This window comes from Gallus gallus, chromosome 2 (genome assembly GCF_016699485.2).
Source record: "Gallus gallus isolate bGalGal1 chromosome 2, bGalGal1.mat.broiler.GRCg7b, whole genome shotgun sequence".
Lineage (NCBI taxonomy): Eukaryota > Metazoa > Chordata > Aves > Galliformes > Phasianidae > Gallus > Gallus gallus.
Genome location: NC_052533.1, coordinates 62,819,555 through 62,838,123, shown reverse-complemented (window position 1 = coordinate 62,838,123; position 18,569 = coordinate 62,819,555). Strand labels below are relative to the sequence as shown.

At 43.0% G+C, this 18,569-nt stretch overlaps 1 protein-coding gene across 3 annotated transcripts in view; it reads right to left on the bottom strand.

The window, feature by feature from the left end:
• NEDD9 (neural precursor cell expressed, developmentally down-regulated 9) overlaps window positions 1-18,569 on the bottom strand; it is a 94,425-nt gene that overhangs the window by 11,203 nt on the left and 64,653 nt on the right. For all 3 annotated transcript variants that reach the window (XM_046930959.1, XM_004939656.5, XM_418946.8), the window contains one exon: window positions 10,514-10,954. In XM_046930959.1, the coding sequence (XP_046786915.1) occupies window positions 10,514-10,954 (441 nt within the window). The remainder of the gene's footprint in view (window positions 1-10,513; window positions 10,955-18,569) is intronic.

Below are 18,569 nucleotides of genomic sequence, written 5' to 3'. Positions count from 1 at the left end.
AACAAATGTCACTGAACTTCAGACCACGAGACAATTCTTTTTTGTCTTACCTCCTCTCTTTTAAGAATGCCTGTGGTTATCTGAGTTTAAATAATCCTGCATTTCAAACCAGCAATTTTCCTTGTTTACGCGTTAAAGGAAACAGATGGTGTTCCCACAAACTATCTAGCCCAACATTCTCAAAACATCGTTAACCACTTAATCCATGCAGAGCAACTAACAGGGACCAGGTTTGGCTCTGGTGAAACACGTAATGGCCCTACTTTAAACTTTCAGTACTGGAAAACAAAGGCAATTGAACAGAAAGTTTGTTCCGTTCTTGCCGTAGACCACACTCTTCCAAAAGCAATTACTTGAGTCTGTTCCATGCCAACTGCATGCTTCTGACCAAGAAAAAGAGCTGAATGTGCATGTACTTTGCAAAATATTGAGCCCTGTGGTTCATTAAAACCCTTTTCCTTCAACGTAAGGAAAAAAATAACATTATATTTCTTCCGGGATTAAAATGGAAGTTAGGTTATAACAGAGAACATTCCTAACCAAAGCAGTAACAAAACAGTTCTTGTGTTTCCTGCAGGCACAAAAAACTGTAGTTTACATTGTTTAAAGATTACATAGGGCCAATAAGCCTACAGAAGCCAACTGAATTCCTCTGGATTTGCAGCAGTACTGCGGAGGGCAGAATGCAGGCTATTCTCAAGAACCGCAGCACTCGATGTACAGAATGGATGGGAAATGAGCTTTGCTGAATTTCACAGGTTAGAAAACCAGAGCACAAGTATGCTGAACAACTTGCCCCAAATCACCTAGCTGATCGCTTTTAAAATAGGTGAGTGCTCTTCAGAAGTGAGAAAGAGAAGGGATGTGTGGTAAGATCTTATAGTTATGCTTTCAGTCTGGTGGTGGATAGTGATAGGACAAGGGGGAATGGTTTTAAACTGAGACAGGTGAGGTTTAGGTTGGATATTAGGAGAAAGTTTTTCACACAGGAGGTGGTGACACACTGGAACAGGTTGCCCAAGGAGGTTGTGGATGCCCCATCCCTGGAGGCATTCAAGGCCAGGCTGGATGTGGCTCTGGGCAGCCTGGTCTGCTGGTTGGTGAAAAGGATCACTGTGGTCCTTTTCAACCCAGGCCATTCTGTGATTCATTCAAGACAGTGTGCTACTTCTCAGCTCTTTCTGTTTTGCTTCACCTGCTTAGGAAGCCAGTTGTGCCTATTTAAACTTCTTGGGGGAGAGGAACAGTTATATGACTACATGGGACAGCAAGAATGTTGCATTTCAAATGGGTATCTGAAAAAACTGGGAAGCGGGCACAAGCTTTATCCTTTCTACTGAAAACACAGTGGTTTACTCTCCTGGCTTTTACAAGCTGTATCAAGATTTTCAGCGACTGAAAATGCACTTCCTGTAAATAGCACCTATCATATCGCTCAGTATTGTCTAGTATTTTTAGTAAGCAGTAGCTTTAACTTACTTACATGCTATACATGATGATACCCAAACGTTTCCAGCTGTTTGTGAATAAAGGTTGTGTCTTCATTCTCACGTGGGCTAAGTATGCTCGCACTTACTAGTGTTTGTTTCTGTGAGTTGCTATAGGTCAGCAAACCGTAATGGTTTACTTTAACTTGAACAGTGAATAGCCACCAGGCCACTGTAAAATATTGTGATGAAGTATTTTCTGTCATCACCAAACTGCTGCAAAGCTTTTGATCAAGGCTCACAAGCCTTGAGAGGAGAGGATGCCTACAGAGGCACTTCTAATGCGCTAGGTTTGTAGATACAGCTGTGAGTTGTTTTCTAGTGCTCTGAGCCCACCCATTTCTGCAAGGGGAAAGGAAATTGGTAGCACTGACTGCATTCTCTTTCCTGGGCTCTGCTCTGGTAATGTGGTATCAACATGCACAGTGACACTGCAGCTTTTGTGCAGGCTGCCCGTAAGTGGGCGCTCCCCAGTGAGTTTTCTAAGAAGTGAGATTGAGATGTGTGAAGATAAGGACATGTGACAAACGCAGCTTTGATAGAGAACTAATTTGTTTCTTGGTGTTGGATGCATCTTTGCAATGCCTGCTTATGTCTCCTGTGTTTTGTGTCTGTCTGTCGTCTGTGATCCTTGCTTATGATGATCTCCTTTTCTGCTCTAACTGCATGGACTAAGGGCTAAAGCATGTCCAGATGTCACTGACTCACAGTGTGTTAAGTTAAAAATGCCTAACTTTGCAGACTCAGGGCTTTAAATGGAAACGTTATGATGTGGCTCGGAGTGCCTCACCAGTAGATATTGAGTCTGAAAACAGTAAAAATAAAAATACCCCATGGTACTGTAATGCAAATAATAACGAGTAACAAAAATAGATGTTACTTTTTTTTTTTTCTTCTCCTTTTGAGGTCATAGTGCTGCAATCAGGTTTAAGCAAGTTTTGGGTTGTGATTCTTGACAATGTGAAACTGAAGTTGTGCAACCAGTTTAAAAAGAAAATTAAAAAAAAAGTGAAATCTCAAGCTGGCCTCGATTCCAACCACGAACTACTGGCGATATGGGTAGAGAAAGCAGCTTTCAACTAGCCTGATTGTGACTTTTTAACTCCTGGTCTAAGCCTTTCCATAAACCAGCACAAGTAAGTCCATTACGCTATTCTCCAGTTTTGTATTTTTTCCTGTATCTGAAATGCAGGCTTATTTAGTTTCCAAGTGACTTTGTTTTGGTTTTTGGTTGTTTGCTCTGTTTGTTTCTTAAGTTATGGAGTTACACAGATGACCTAAGTTTCCACCAGCATAAAATCACAAGGCTGCAGTAAGTGCAGTGGAATGGTGCTGATTTGCATCAGCTGTAGTTTTGGATTACAGCGCTGAATTTTTTGCTTGCTGCTGGTGTTTGTGATCACAAACTAAATGCAGTTGCAAAGCTTCATCTTTCTACGGACCTTACTGAATTAGCAATAGAAGGCAGAATAGAAGATCAGCAATTTTACTTTTATTTCTAACGATGCTTTCATGACTCAGTCACGCTCTCACTCGCATCAGCTCTGGAGTTTTCTGCCAGTTGTGTTATGAACAGCATTTCTGCTTGCTTCAGTGGAACGGGCTTAGTGCTGGCTGCCCTTGAATAGCAAAGCTGACTGGGAAGGGCTACTCCCAGCTACTGAAGTCATTCTTGCTTACAAAGTCTCATTAAAAAGAGCCAAACGAACACTTCTGAGGGTGCTCCACTTTAGAGAGGAGAGGAAGCGCAGCATGTACCAGTTAGTAACAAACCATCAGCATTTTCAAAGGAACTGTGAAATAGGATACTTGTCCAATACTCTCGTCAAGAGTTTTGCCAGTGCCATCCCCATGGCATCTACTCACTTCAGACAGAGTGATGTCGTAATTTCTGCATGTGATGGCCAACAAGGCTAAAGAGCTGATGTGTTACACTACTGGTGACAGAACAGTCGTGCGTTCTGGAGTGCTGACATCCGTGTTTGTGGAGAAACAAATCTGCCAAAATTATTGTGTGAGAAGCTCTTCTGGTGGAGAAGTACGTGTATTTGCTAAGGTGGTCTCTGGAAACCTGTGATCAAATTTGAGCATGAGTTCTCATTAATGAAAAGCTTGTGGTGAGACTTGGCATCTCAGTGCTTCGGTAGCTTGCTCCTGCTAAACACCCGAAGCAGCTTCTTGCTTTGTTTGTCTGTCTGGTCTTGTCATTTTATAAAGGTTCCAACATGAAGAACACTTTAGCAAATGCACGCTTGTTTCCTATGTTGGTAACGCTTTCTCATCTCAAAGACAGAAGCCTAAATTTAGGGCAGGCTTGGAAGACAAGAAGGAACAAAGATGAAGTGCTGGGGCACCTTGGTGGAACAGAGAACAGTCTTGCTGTTGTGGATGACAGGAAATCCTGAAGGCTCACAAACAATAAATCAGTTTGGTTCAGTCCAAGCTATCTGTTTTAATTCTTTTGAGGATTTCCATCTTCTAGGAAGAAGGAAATAGAAGAAATATTAAATTTCTAGACAGAAAGTAGGAGAAGGGGGAAAACCAGTCTTCATTTGGAATATGTTGAAATCAGATGTTTTAATGACTTTTTGCTTCTCTTCAAATATTTCATTTCTTCATTTGAGACGTTTCTCAGAAAAGACTCTACCCTGTCAACAGTTTCAGTTTTGGCAAATTGGCATTTCGCAGTGGGAGGAAAAACTGGTTGTGATGAAGCGCTGCTGGTTTCAATTCCATAACGGCACTCTCAGGGGTACACATAAGCAGAATAGTGAAGTGTCCCTCAATAATTTGAGGATCATGCTTTTCCAAGAGAAGCAGGCAAATAAAAGCTCCCATTAGGAAGTTCAATGTAATTTAATTTGTAGATGTTTCCTGGCTCGTGATCTATATTCTGGCTCTATTTTTGTATTGGATTTCTCAAGGCAACTGTTCAGACAAGCTCTCCTACTGACTGGTTTTTACATTCACATAGCTTGTTTTGGCAAGTTAATGGGAGGTATAGACTCTTTGTAAACATACATTAATGCAACAGGCAATTAAGGATGTAGGTAATGCAGTGATTGGACTAGACCTCAGACAGGTCTGATTGTGCATGCGAATAAAAAAGATGTGATAAGACCCAACAGGAATATATTAGTGTTCTTTAAGAGCTGAGGAGGGACAGTGTTGTGGAAGGTTTTTGTCTCCTAGGACTAACTGCATTAATTTCACTTTAAATCTCTTCTAGGAGTGTTTTGGTAGAAAGCTTCATTTAGATTTAGAGGTTTTTAAAGAAAAAAAACCATAACAAAACACAATATTAACACTGCTATTTAAAAAATAAAAAATGGTAACGAATATGGAATCATGATGTTTGGATGATAAATTAGCTTTCTGCCAAAGTAAATATCTACCAAATCATCCAGCACCTGCAAAGCCTCCAGCTATCCACAGAACTATATTTCCTGACAAAGATGAGTCTTCATCCATCCATTTCCCATCTCAGAAATAATGCTTCCTCCTCACGATGACAGTCACTTTTGGAATAATCAGCTTTCCATTCAAGTTTTCCAGCTAATCTGTTTTCAGATATAACCAAAGATCCAGGTAGTTCTAACTGTCAAGAGAGAGCCCATAAGCCTACATTATTTACTTATTTAATTTAGGCTAAGGTTTGATCCTGTACTTGTGCCCGTGCAGACAGATTTGCGTCCCCGGGGAGCTCATCTGTTGGTTGAGGTGGTAGGACTGGCCTTTTTTCTGATGCTACAGGGAAAAAATGATGCCCTCTGGACTACAAACAGAACTGATTAAAAAGAGCCCTGTGCTTAGGGAGAAGCGGGGAGTAATGTTGAGCTCATATGTTTACTCAGCCTAATAAAATGCAGCTTTCTCTTAAAATAGTTCTCTACAAATCACACTGGTGATTAACTACTGCTTACTCAGATGCGTGGACGAGGTTTTCTTCACTTGCTGGTTTGCATGGAGACTCCTGTGGATAGATTACTGATACAGGGCCTGTGCAGTTAAAATGGCACTTCTCCTATTAATTCCACGTGGAAAGTTACAAGAGAAATTCACAAGTCTAAGGATGGAGCTGTGTGATGCCTATACCATTCAGTTTGCATTTAATTTGAGAGAATTTCATCCTTTAAAGCACACTTCATGAAAGAGAGCCCTGAGTGCCGAGGTATGCATTACGATTCCTGCAGCACTCAGCAGTTCTGCTGTGTGTTCAGCGCTTTAACACTGAAACAATATTTTGTTACAAAGGTTAAAAATCCCCAAAGTGGAATTTACAATGTGAAAGTAATGGGAAAAGAGAGATGCTAAGACGACTGCTCGGGCCCTTGGAGTGAACCGGATCACAGGACTTTTAAATTCAAGGCTAAATGGGGACATTATTCTATCTTGGAATGAAAAAACATTATTTTTATGCGAGGAAGAAGAAAGCTTGTTGGCAAAATGTGCCTGCCACGCTTAAAGGTAGCTCTGTACTTTGCTAAATATATGCATTTTCATACTTCGTGAATGTGAAGCCAGGCAATTAAAAGATGGTCAATGAAAGGCAGGCTTATTTCTGGAGCACACATTACATGCAGCTGTTTGTACCCTCCCAGCTAAGACAGCACTTCTTTAATTAGAAGGAAAAACGTCATAACACAGCTAACTGACTCTGCTACTGAAGTCTGTGCCAAAGCAGTCAGGGTGGTGCTACTTGTGGGGCTGCGTTTCCACTTTCTCATGGATTCATCCAGAGTGACTCTGATTTAAATAAAGACCATTGGGAAAGAAGGCCTATTCCCTCAGCCTGTGCTTTACCCAAACCTCCTGCTGAAGGCACTGAACTCTTGAAAAAGGTGGAGATCACAGGATGGTCGGATGTGAGAGGGTTTGCCAAGGGCATGTTTACACTTGGAAATAGGCCAGGGATGTTCATGTGTGAATATGAGCTCCTTCCCTCGTCTGCTTCATCCATCTTTAAAAGGTGGATAAATCCAAGTGTTTCCTGAACTGTAGAGCTCTAGTTTAAAACAAACAAACAAAAAAGCTGGGGAGTTCCAAGTTGGCATTTGTCTCCATTTAGCTGAGTTACTCAGTTCCTCATGAGAGCTGCACGTCAGGGCTGATATCTGCTGCAGAGCTGTCTCTTCCCCACTTGAGCAGCTGTGGTGTGTCAGCCTCGTATTCTGTCTTACGCTGATTCCTGAAAGCTATTGGTTCCTACAGAAAACTTTCAGAATTTGCTGTAATGGCTTTCCAATGTGCAAAAAATTTCCCTGAAACTTTTGGCTAAAGCTGTTTTCAGGATGGCTGGGACAGCAGAGCAGATCACTTAGGGAAACACTGAACTATGAAAAGAAAAGACCTGAGTTATGCTGGTGATGTCCTTTAATCATCAGCTCTCACAAGGACTTAAAACTAGGGACAACTATGTGTAATTGCAGATGCTAAAGACACTTGGTGCTTTGATAGCACCTTTCTCAAAGGATTTTCTGTACAGAACGAGTTCCCTTATAATTATAGCCACATGTTTTGTAGATGAGATCACTGAGGTGCAAAGACTCCACTCCAGACTATGTGGAACTCTGTGGCGAGGATAAAACCCAGGTTTCCTGAATACCAGGTGTGTCTGAAGGTTCCTTCTCTTTGCGGTGAGAATTGAGTAAGGCTGAGGGCTGAGCACAGATGGGAGAAATAAACTGCAAGATGCAGTTTTTGTATCTTTAAGCTCCCCAAATGCTCTTCACGCTTAAGGGTGTAACTGTTCTGTGACCGAACTTGCAGCAGAGCAGCAGAAGCTTGCTGCTGAACAAGGCTAATTTTAAGTCACCCCTCCTTATCTCTGTCATTTGTAGAGCAAGTTTTAGAAGGTGGCATTTTTTTTTTGATAGAAGAAGCTGTTAAGAGGCCTGTTGTCATCAACTTGCCTGGCCAGAATCGATTCATCATCATAATCACCTGCCTCAGGACTCCTTTTTGGTTTGCTTTGCCTTTCTGGCTAACTAGATGTGTTACCTCAGTGTGGCTTAGTAACATGCTTGCTGTTGATTTACTGTTACCTGAGGCTAGACAATTACTGCTTGACAGCAGTTCCTAAGCTTTGCCTGTAAAACCTGTATGGCAGCCAAACCACACATTTGCACACACACTCACAGAAAAACCAACAGGCAAATGTGCACAGAAATGGATAGGATAGAAACTGCTGCTGGTTCCGCTTAGGGTGGTGTTTAGGACACAGTCTTCTTGAGCTGTGCTATGAGAAAGGAGCAGGCTTACATACGCAGTGAGTGTAAAGTAAAAGCCCTTCAACTTCTACAGCCCTGCCAAGATGCACAGCTTGCTGACCAGCTGTTTCTGCTAATGGAAGAAAGCAGAGTGGCTCAATTACACCACTTGGGCATGTGTCACAAGTCTGAGGAAAAACTATTAATCTCTTTGGAAGTCCAAGCAAAGTTTCCTTAAATCAATCGTTCAAGATTTCCCCCTTTCCTCAATGCTAAGGACTGTTTTTATGGATCCCCAGAGGAGGAGAATCAGGAGGACATGCTACCTTGGACATAGGAGGCAAGTGCTAAAGTGCTTCCCCTCAGTTAGATTTGCTTTCACAAAGGCATTAGCAGAGAGTTGCAGCAGCTGCTTTGGGTGAGCATGGCTGTAAACACAGCTTTGCAAGGTTAGGATGATAAAGAATGGAGTATTTTCTTCTTTACTTTTTGCCTCGCTCTCCTGTTACTAATAAACCTACAGCTCTTTCTTGTTTATCATCATTTCAGTTCCAATGGGCTCTTTTTAGTCTAAACCAGAGAATTCCAAGGGACTAGACAGATGTCTGCCTCTAATCAAAGCAGGACACTGGAATGAGGTTTGCCATCCAGCAAGCCTGCCACTACATACCGAACACTGCGACGTAGGGCTCGTACACCAAATTAATTGACTCAGGATCAAAGCAATCCCATCCTGAGTAACAAATGCTAGCCAGAACAAAGCATATTGATAGCTGCTTTGCTCAGGGTAAACTGCTTTATAAATATGCATTTAATTTATTCTAAAGTAGTCAATTCACTTGCTTTTGAGTAGCACAGCTCACTTCTCATAACTTGCACGGAATTAAGTGAAACAAGTTGTAAGCCAAATAATTGGTCTTATTTTTCTTCAGAAAGTGACTTCAAAACAATGCATATTCAGATTTTCTGAAGTTTCTAGGCATAAACTTAAAGAAAGCAGGTGTGTTAGCATCTCTCATCTTTCATTTCCACTAGAAGTTTGCACTTCACTGAAATTTATTTCAATTCTGTGGATTTAGGGTTTTACAGCATGTTCCATGCTGCACTCAGGCTTATGCAGAATGTTGTAATAATTTTGGTGGAGCTAGAGAAAGCAGAGGGAAGGTGAAGAGATTTTTGTATGCACAGTGCACAGAAACACATCCATTACACCATGTAAACTATGCCAGTGGTCATTCATACAGGCCAGGTTCTAAAAGGAAAGTAGCTGGTAGCATCAACACTAAAATGGGAACTCTCCTTTGAGTCAGCTGACTCTTGGCTGGGTGTTTGGTGACTACTTTGATGGGTGTCTAAATACTAATGTGGATAGATAAACCATGCTGCCCTGAGAAAGGTTTAACTGTATCTAGCCTACAGGAAAAGGAGAGAGATGTGGGTTTTCTTGGGTAACCTCACATAATTGCTCCAACAAACACCCCGCCTGCGGAAAGTGCAGTTTGCTCATCTTATTCTCCTGCATGTCCTACACAGCCTAACTGTAGAAAAGCTGAGCAAACAAAACTCTCCTCTAATTTGATTTGGAATGATTTCACAGATATTTTGCTCTTGCAAAGGAGAAGGAAAAAAGTCCATTTATTTTTATCAATGAAAATGAAATTATAACAAGGAAATAAAAGCATTAGAAGAGCTCTTCCAAGTGCCTGATAGGCTGAGTTTAGGGGCTAAAAACAAACAAACAGAACAACCCCAAACAGACTGTCTTGTCTATATAAATCAGGAGTTAAAAATTTGAACTAGTCAACAACTTGCTGACAGAGACATCCTCAGCTCATCTAACTTTAATCTCTGTAGGTAAAGAAGATGCTGATTGCCAGAGCTGCTGAAGTGGGAATGGAGGGACAGTAGGGCAACTTCTTTTTGGCTGGAAGGAGCCTGGAAGGCCAGGAAACTCTACTTCCTCATACAGACGCACCTTCTCTAACCCTTTCAGCCGCCAAGGCCCTGCTGCCACCTATGTAGGTGGCACTGTGTACCAATTTACCTGCAAAGGTAAAACGAGGTAAATACAGGAGATGAGGAGAGGGTGAGAGGGACAAGCTCAAGGAAGGGGCTCAAGGACTGGAAGGTCTTTCCTATGCTCACTGAAGCCTTTGGAGCTTTGTGCTGTTCCAATCATAGCTGTACTGCGTAGCTGCAGCAGCTCCTGCTTTTAGTCAAGAAATCTGCTTTTTAGCTATAGATAGGCATCAAATTCATTTCTATAAACTTTAGGCTCATTGTTAAACCATCCCTTGTTAACATCCTTCTGCTTCTTCACTCTTCCAAGTATCTTGTCTCAGCAATCATAGCTCTATCTTTGAAGTTTAGATCCGCTGGGACTTCTCCAGCAAGGTAGTACATCATATTTAATTAAATAAAAATTACTTGGGCAGATGATGTTACTGTTCATTAACTTATGGGAGAGTTAATCTCACTGCAGCAGCTCTACTTTGAGTACATAATGCAAGAGTGCCATGTGCCAGATGTGCTTCAGGCTCCTTAGGGAGCCTGTGAAGACATAGGATAACACACTTTCCTCACCTTCAGCAGCTGCATGCTCTACTGAGTTATGAAATAAGCAAGCCATTAAGAGCTGGGCCTTTCTTTTCCTCCCATAGCAGTAAAGTTACAAGCAGGGAGTGGGTAAGTAGTTCAATTTATTTATCCTTCCTATGTCTTAAGTTCATAGCCTAATCACTATACATTAACTACATCACTGGCAGTCAGCACAAGCAACGCGCTTTGGAGCAATGGCATGAAAGTAAATGCACTCACCTTGTTAGTCAGAGGTGGACCGTCAAGGCATCTCTGTGTGGAAGGTGGCACTTGGTAGATATCTTGCCCTGCTACACCGTGACCAGTGGGTATTTGGTAAATTCCCTGATTCGTATGGGAGGGAGGCACCTGGTAGACAGGGTCCCGTGCTGAGGCATGTGAGCTTGGCACTTGATAGATCTTCTGTTGGTTGAAGGATTGATGTGTCAGTCCTGAATTGGACATATCCTGGCTGGAAGGACCGTCCTGTACTACTGGACCTATCAAAAGCTTCACGCGGTTGCCTGGAACAATGCCTTGCCGGCCATGTAGGGAGCACAGCCACCATCCTTCAAGGCCTTCAGTGTTCTGTTCTATCACGGTCAAAATGTCTCCCTTGCGGAAGGCCAACTCTTCTGCACATTCGGGGACATTATCATAGAGAGCTCTTGCCATAAGATTCTGTGGAAAAAGAAAGAGAAGAGAAACAAATGAACTAACATACTAGACACTCTCCAAAACTTCAAGCACATTCAAGGTAGAGAGGAAAAAGAATTGAATTTGACAAAGAAACATGCAAGAAACCAAAATAACAAAGAAAATGATGCAACATAACACAGGATTCCTCTTTCCAAAGTTGGAGAAGTGAGGTGCTGTTGTATTAGCAACTCTGCAAGTGAGCGCTTTTCCAGTAATACAATGTCCAGTGGAAGCTCTTCAAATGGTTTCTTTCTTGATCCTGTCCTTTCCAGCAGAGCACTGCTCTGAGTGTTCTTCGTGTTACTTGGAAATTGCAGCCTCACTTCCTTCCATTGGTTTCCCTACTCATGTGTATGATCTGTGAATTGCCACAGCTTAGCTAGTTGATATTTTAAATCAAACTTGAGCAAGACTCCAAGTGATATAAACTGCAGATCACATGGTGAGGAGAAAAAAACAGCCTAAAATACAATAGAATCTACATCGACTTGTGGTCTGTGAGGTTCAGATGTCTTACTGAGAAGTGCCATGTCTTCTCATGGGTTGAACTAGCTCCTTTCCTCTCTTGCTGCAGGCCTGTATGGCGTGTTTCAGTTCCAAATTCTTAGCCAAGCTTAGCTATTCAGTGGAAAGTAGGCAGGCAGTACATGCTGACATTCTTGGATTCCTCACAAAGGCTGCGAACATCTCATTTCTTGGCTCTGGTGATGTTTCCAAATGTTTTGGCAGGGACTGTTCCATGCCTGCCTGCTTTTTGGTGAAGGCAGTCAGCAGAGACAGTTATAAACTAATTGTAAGCACCTGAAAAAACACAGGGAGCCCCGTATCTGGAGCGTTCCAGCTGAAGTATTTGGACGGAGTACACAAACCGAAATGGTGCTAATCCACTGTAAGATAGGATATGCAGCTGTCTTGAAAGTTTATCTGTCATAGGGACAGTGGCAAGTACAGGTCAGTGTTTTATCTATCTTATCTATCCTCCCTCTTGGACATATGAACACTTTTATTTTCTTCTTCACTTGTTACATCTTTTCCTGTTGTTAAAAACTAGTTTAATGATTCCCCATCATTCCTGTGCTTCATCCATTTGACCTTGCTCAGTTCAGTGTTTCTTAAGCGTAGCATACAACCAGGAGGTCGCACAATGGGGTGACTGGTGGTTGGAGAAGGGGAAGCTTGAGTATCACATGAAAGGTAGATGAGTATGTTTTTCTCAAGACATGTGGTACTGAAACGGGGTGTATGAGATCAGTTTTTTCTTCTCTGACTGGGAGATCAGCTTTCAAACATATGAGAAACATTGGCTTTGCCTTTCATCAGCATCATTAGGGAGGTCAGTATAAATTAAGCTCTGGCTTGGTCTTCGGCAGGACTGCCGTTCTGAGCTCAGCACTAGGAGCCACAATTCTCTCTGAGTGAAGTCTGCTCCATTCATCAATCAACAATGCTGAGAAATACGAGTAGAGAGAAAGCACAAAGCAATTTTGCCCATGCCTTGGCAGAACTGTAAAGCTCTTCCTTAGCATGGTTAAAAACAGTCGTCTCGCTCTGTCTCCCTTGCTGGGCTGAATTTGCTGCTCAGCTGAGCTTTTCAATAAGGAAAAGCTCCTGTCTAGTCTGGATATTCAAGTTAATCTCTTATCTTTCTACATTTCTTTTGAATGCATCTTTCACACGAGAAACATACTAACATGACTGGCTGTGGTAACCGACCACTTCAACAGGGCTTTTGCAGAGGATGGTTTCTAAAGGAGGGTGAAAAATACAGGGGGTCCACAAAATGAGCAGGCCAAACTTACAGTAAATGCTTATTCTCCTATACTATGTTGGTTTAGGGTATTTAAAAAGCCCAATTAGCTTCTACATCACAGCAGTTCTCAGAACAAAGAATGGAACGGTGGTACAGTTAGAGCAGATGAAAGTTCCCATGTGAATTTTTTTTTCCAGTTGCTCATTATCTCTGTCCCAGTGACCTTCTGACCACCTGGTGTACAGCACGTTAATACTTTCTGGATGTGTTTCAAGAACTTTGCTGCAAATAGCTTCAGATTCTTGTCGTCAGCGTTAACTTGGGCACCGGCATGTGAATTATACTAATTGGTTGCTGCTTGTTTCACAGCAATTTTCCCAAACTCTTTTGAATGGCTCATGGTCATGCCACCAGCATCAGTCACTGATGGAGCAGTAAAGTAGGCTAAATATTTTTCCACGTAAGCACTGGGACCAAAAGCAACACAGCTGCTTGCTTGCCAGTTACACAGTGCTCGCGCTAAGCAAACCTCCTGTGCTGAATACTTCCCTGACTCTATTCTTCCTTCACATGATTTCTCAATGCGAGCTGCAGAAACAGTGTCACAAATGTTCTCATTAGTCAGCATAGTTGGCCTTCAGGAAAAAAAACAACACAAAACAGTCACCACAGAAGGTCATCAGCAAAGCTTCTGAAAACCACAAAGCTAACGTTAACCTGCTGTGGCTATCGAGCTGGTGGTCTCTGCTTCTCTACATGCAGAAAGAAGTTCCAATCAAAGACTCTCCTCAACACCTGCAGGCTTTATCTGCCCGCTGATCTGACAGGCTTGACTAACTTTGGGATACTGCAGGCATCTGGCCATATCTCACAGCATACTGTTTGGCTCAGACACTGCAGAGGGTGTCTTAGTTTCAGCTGGAATTTAATTGTTTCCTTCAGAGTGTCTGCTATGATGCTACGTTTTTGGTTCTAGGGGGAAAATAATGTTGATAGCACACTGATGTTTATAGTTTCTGAAAAGCAGTGCTGTACAGAGCCAAGGCCGTTCTCAGCAAAGGGCCCAAGGAGCTGGAAGGTTATAGGATTAGGACAGCTGACTTAAACTGGCCAAAGGGATATTCCATGCCATCTGACATTGTGCAAAAGGAGTTCTGAGGGGGTGGGAGCTCACCTCTCTTCTACTGCTAGGGGAGGTAGCTGGGCATTGGTCAGGGGGTGGTGAGCAATTGCTTGCGCATCACTTGTTATATGCATTCATATGTATATATACACACACATATATAGTCATATCTATTATCCTTTTCCTTATCTCTGTCTTAGTGAATAGGTATAAATATCTAGAATTATTTGGACTTACCCTTAGAGGCCTGGTTCTATTGGTCATTTATCTGTGAAGTAAGCACCAGATAAGCACTAACACGTAAGATGACAAGGCAAAGGCACAGCAGAGATCTTGCTGCATGACCAAGTGCTAAATGCCCTCAGCCATTTCCTAAAGAAACTGGCAACAGAGAAAGGAGTGATACAAATCTTGTCCTGGAGCTTGTTTATGCAAATGGAAAATTGCATAAAAAATCCCTTTATATTTTCAATACAAAAAGGGAAAAAAAAAAAAGAAGAAAAAGAAAGGAGGATGACAGATTCAGAGCTACAGATTCAAGTTCTGTAATTTCAAGAGAGAAATGACCTGATCCTAGAGAAGGATAACCTCAGAAATCAGCTGTGCTTCATAAAATGAACCGAAGAGCTGCTACAACCCTCTAGGAAGATTAAGGATGGTCCATCCCTTGGTCCATCTAACCAAATGCTACATGCAGTTGTACTCTCTTTGAAAACTGAAAGCACCTGTGGTCTGAATGCAGCTCCATCCCCCTGAGCCTTGTGTCACAGCAGCCACGCTTCAGTTAACGACAGCTTTGACTTTCTTTGACTGGAAGGATTCAGTTTGACTTCTGAATCCTCCCGTCTTGTTAGTAATACTGCAGTGTTTGAAAGCCTAAGCCAAGGTCAGGCCCGCTCTGTGTTAACATTCTGTACAGACAAAACACACACACACACACACACAAATTCAACCTAATTTTTTCAATTCTAATCTCTAGGTCCATTAGTTGGACCTAAAACCAGTATGAGCATACAGACCTGTTAGATGAGCCTTGGAAAGATGAGCCTCTCTCCCAGACTTACAGAAATCAATGGCTAACGTGCCTGCAGCTGAATAAAAACACATGAAACTACTCTGAAGAATATGATCTGCTCTGGCTAGCCTTCCCTGCAGCCAAGGGGACTGGCGGAATTCTGTTCTTCGTGGTCTGAAGGATGAAAAAGCTGCTTGTTAATGAGGCTGAGAGGCAGAAGAGGGAACAGCTAAAGAGAGTGGTGGAAACATCTACACTTTCTGTTAGAGTAAACACAGCCAGTGACGTGGGTAACAAGAACGTGTGAGGCGCACGCAGCCGTGGAAGTAAACACGGGAATAATAACTGACAGGCCGTGAGATTAAATACAATGGTCTCCTTAAGCCTGGGGGTGCGGTGCCAAGCTCCTCGCGCAGGGCTGCCTCAGCCAGCACTGCCATCAATGAACACTCATTCATGGGAAAGGTTCAACCGGTCGTGAGCTCAGAGAAGTTGAGTCGCTCCCCTCAGAGGTGCAATCTGAGGACGTTCCATACAGGCCTGTGTGCTCTGACTCCTACTCTGGTGGGGGTTCTAACTTTTTTTTTTCTCTAATTATTGCTTCTTACGTGTAGAGTTTATGTGAAAATAGAACCAAGGAAGTCATCTTTTCTCTTATCTGAAAAGAGGCGGGACCCCTTATTTCTATTTCTGGACAAACGGCTTCTTAAAATTCCAAATGGCATCTCTTCTACGTTAAGATAGCTTAGGAAAAGGAAGGAAGAGAGCAACAAAAGAAGGAAAGCTGGGAGAGACGCCCTGAAGGAGCGGCTGTGCATGAACCAGTATCTTTGACTTGGCTGAATCACTTTGAATTCATCACAGAGTACTTTTGCACAGATTCTTGTCTCCTTTGGGTTTTCATTATCCCTTGTTTCTGCTTTAGGTTTCTTTAAAATGAATCACTGCTGTTTAAGCATTTAGGTACCATGCTATGGTTGCAGTAGGCCTAACGGTAATGAGTTGCCCTTGGGAATGAATGCTCTAAACATCCGATACAGAGTTATATTCTGAGAGAAACCGCTTGACTATAAGCAGTAATGGTGGAAGAGGGTGAAGCTCATGCTCTATGGCACCTTCTGATAGAAGAGCTTCACTGCAAGAGCCACTGGGCAGCTTAACGTTGGTGCTTTTAAGCTCCCATCTCCCTTTCTACTACTTCTTGTATCTGCCCCTGAAATAAAGATCTGCTGTTCTGTGTTAGCAAGGAAAGAAACTGTTGATGCATGGTAGGTTACAGGTCTAGCTGCAGCAAGCGACTTTTCACAATGGCTATTTAATACAAGTTGAGGTAGGTCAGAATAAGCCATTCTGTCTTGGAAAATGTCTGTTGCTGGTCTCCTCAAATATGGAACAAGGCAGCGAAAACAGCATTTGCATGGGAAATGGACTGCAAAATTGTCCCTTGCTGCTTGCTAGTAGCAGCCCACAGGCTGGTAACAGCTGATTGCCAGCAGCAAGCTGGCTGCAGGTACTTACATTTTATCTTAAGTCAATAGCTACAGCACCAAGGAGGCAGGAAATGCTACCACAACTTGTATGAAACGGCTTGCTGCAGCACCAGGGTGTTGCTGCTACCACAGTTACAGGGAGGCAAGCAAAAGGGCTTTGAGAAGCCCTTAGCATCCAGTTCAGACTGTGGCTCTGAACCTCAAGGACTTGGCTCACAGCTAATGACCAAAGAGGGAGCCAGGTTGCAGATGCTCAGCACCATAACATTTCAGGCAAATGCCACAGTTGCACTTTTTAGGCTCTCTTTCGCTTTTCTCCACCAAAGAAAACAAGCTTGCTTTTAGGGCAGACACTTTTCTGGTTAAGTGTTACTAGCCAAAATAATTACAAGCCATGTTGGCTGGAAATTAAGGCAGTTTTCCATGTACAGATTTGGAAGACTGACTTTACAGCTAATGAGAGAGCAAGCTAGGAGGCAACAGCCTGAGCAGAGCCCTAATAAGGACTGCTCTTCCACCCTGAATATGCTCGTGGTCTGGTCCTGTGCATTTCTGGAACAGAGGCTGCCAGTCATGCTAGAGTATGCCAAGCTGTCTGGAAGTCGTGATGTGGAAAATCTTGGGTCTGCAAAAGGGAAAGGCAAGTGTCTTATTTCAGAGCTCCACTGAGCTGTCCCAGCTCCTCTGTCTGGCCTGGGAGGCCTGAATTGCAGAGTTTGCTCCAGGCTGCTTTTTGTAGTGCGACCAGTTATGTAGTAATGCTGAAAAGTGGGAATGTCCCCTCCTTAATGGGTCACAGTGGGGTAAACTGGAGAGGGCATGATGCCTGTCATACTCTGGCTATACACAGTCAGTTTATGCAGGCACAATGCTCCAGCCAGCAGGGGTGGCAGGCAGCTAGGTCTCGGGCACTTCATGCTCCCCTTCAAAATGCTGAGGTAGTCCATCAGTTTTTCCAAGATAGGGATTCAAATGTTAAGTAAACACAGGAGAGACCAAGAGCTCTCAGCTCCAAGGACATTTTTATTTCACCATAGCTATTCCATTTTAAGCAAACAGGAGACATTGGCGTATACAGGTTTTTGCAGGCAGTCAGCAAAGCATTTCACAAAACTTTGGTTCTCTGGGCAACCCATTCTAGTGCCTCACCACCTCCTGAATGAAGAGTGTCTTCCTAATATCTAACCTAAATCTCCCTTTTTTAGTCTAAAACAACCCCCCCCCCCCTTGTCCTTTCACTATCAGACTACATAAAAAGCCAGCCTCCCTCCTGATGATAAGTTCTCCTCAAGTTTTGGAAGGCCACAATGAGGTCTTCCCAGGGTCTTCTCTTCTCCAAGCTGAACAAGCCCAGTTCCCTCAACCTTTTTTCACAAGAGAGGTGCTCCAGCCCTCTGATCATCTTAGTGGCCTTCCTCTGGATGTACCATAAATGCCACTGTGTCATGCAAGACCTCTGCAGTGCACGCTGAGAATGCAGGGGGAGTTCAGCAGAGGCAGAGACTCCTCCTCACCTTCTGCTTGCACCCTTTGCAATGGGTCCCAACAGGCCATAGCTGGGCTAGAAAACAGCCTGCCTGAGGCAATGCACTTTGCTCAGCATCAGGGAACACCCATGAGATTCACACACTGCCTCTGTGCTGTCAGACCACCCGCTCTGTTTTGGAGCTATCATAGAAGGCAGATCTGGTTAGCGACAGCAACACTTACAGTGAGGCAGAGCAGCGATCCACTGATCCTGTATCCTGATGTTATTCCCCTGCCCTCTTGAGTTTCTGGAATGCTGAAATCCCATTTTCTTTGCTCTTTCTGGGAATGCAAACCACATCCCCCGACTTCTTACTTTCAAGACCTACTGATATTTTGGGAAATTCCACCACACCTAACTCACAGTTTTCTGTATGGTATAACCAGTTTCCTTTCCCCCCACCCAAGGAAGGGTGTGATCTAGCTCCATGACTTTAAAAAGCCTTTTCAAATCTGTCTGAGGGCTGTGTGCCTTCTGTGACATCAACAGGAAAAAAAAAAAGAAGGGAAAAAATAAAGCATGCAAACAATAGCCTCAGTGTAAATATGATCTCACTGTGATTAAACCACAGTACATCAAAATCAAAGAGCATGTGGAAAACCTAACCTCTTTCCCTCAGGCAAGCAATTAAAAACTTAATGAAAGGAGATTGGATGATGAATGTGTAAGAATTGAAGAAGCAAAGCAGAAG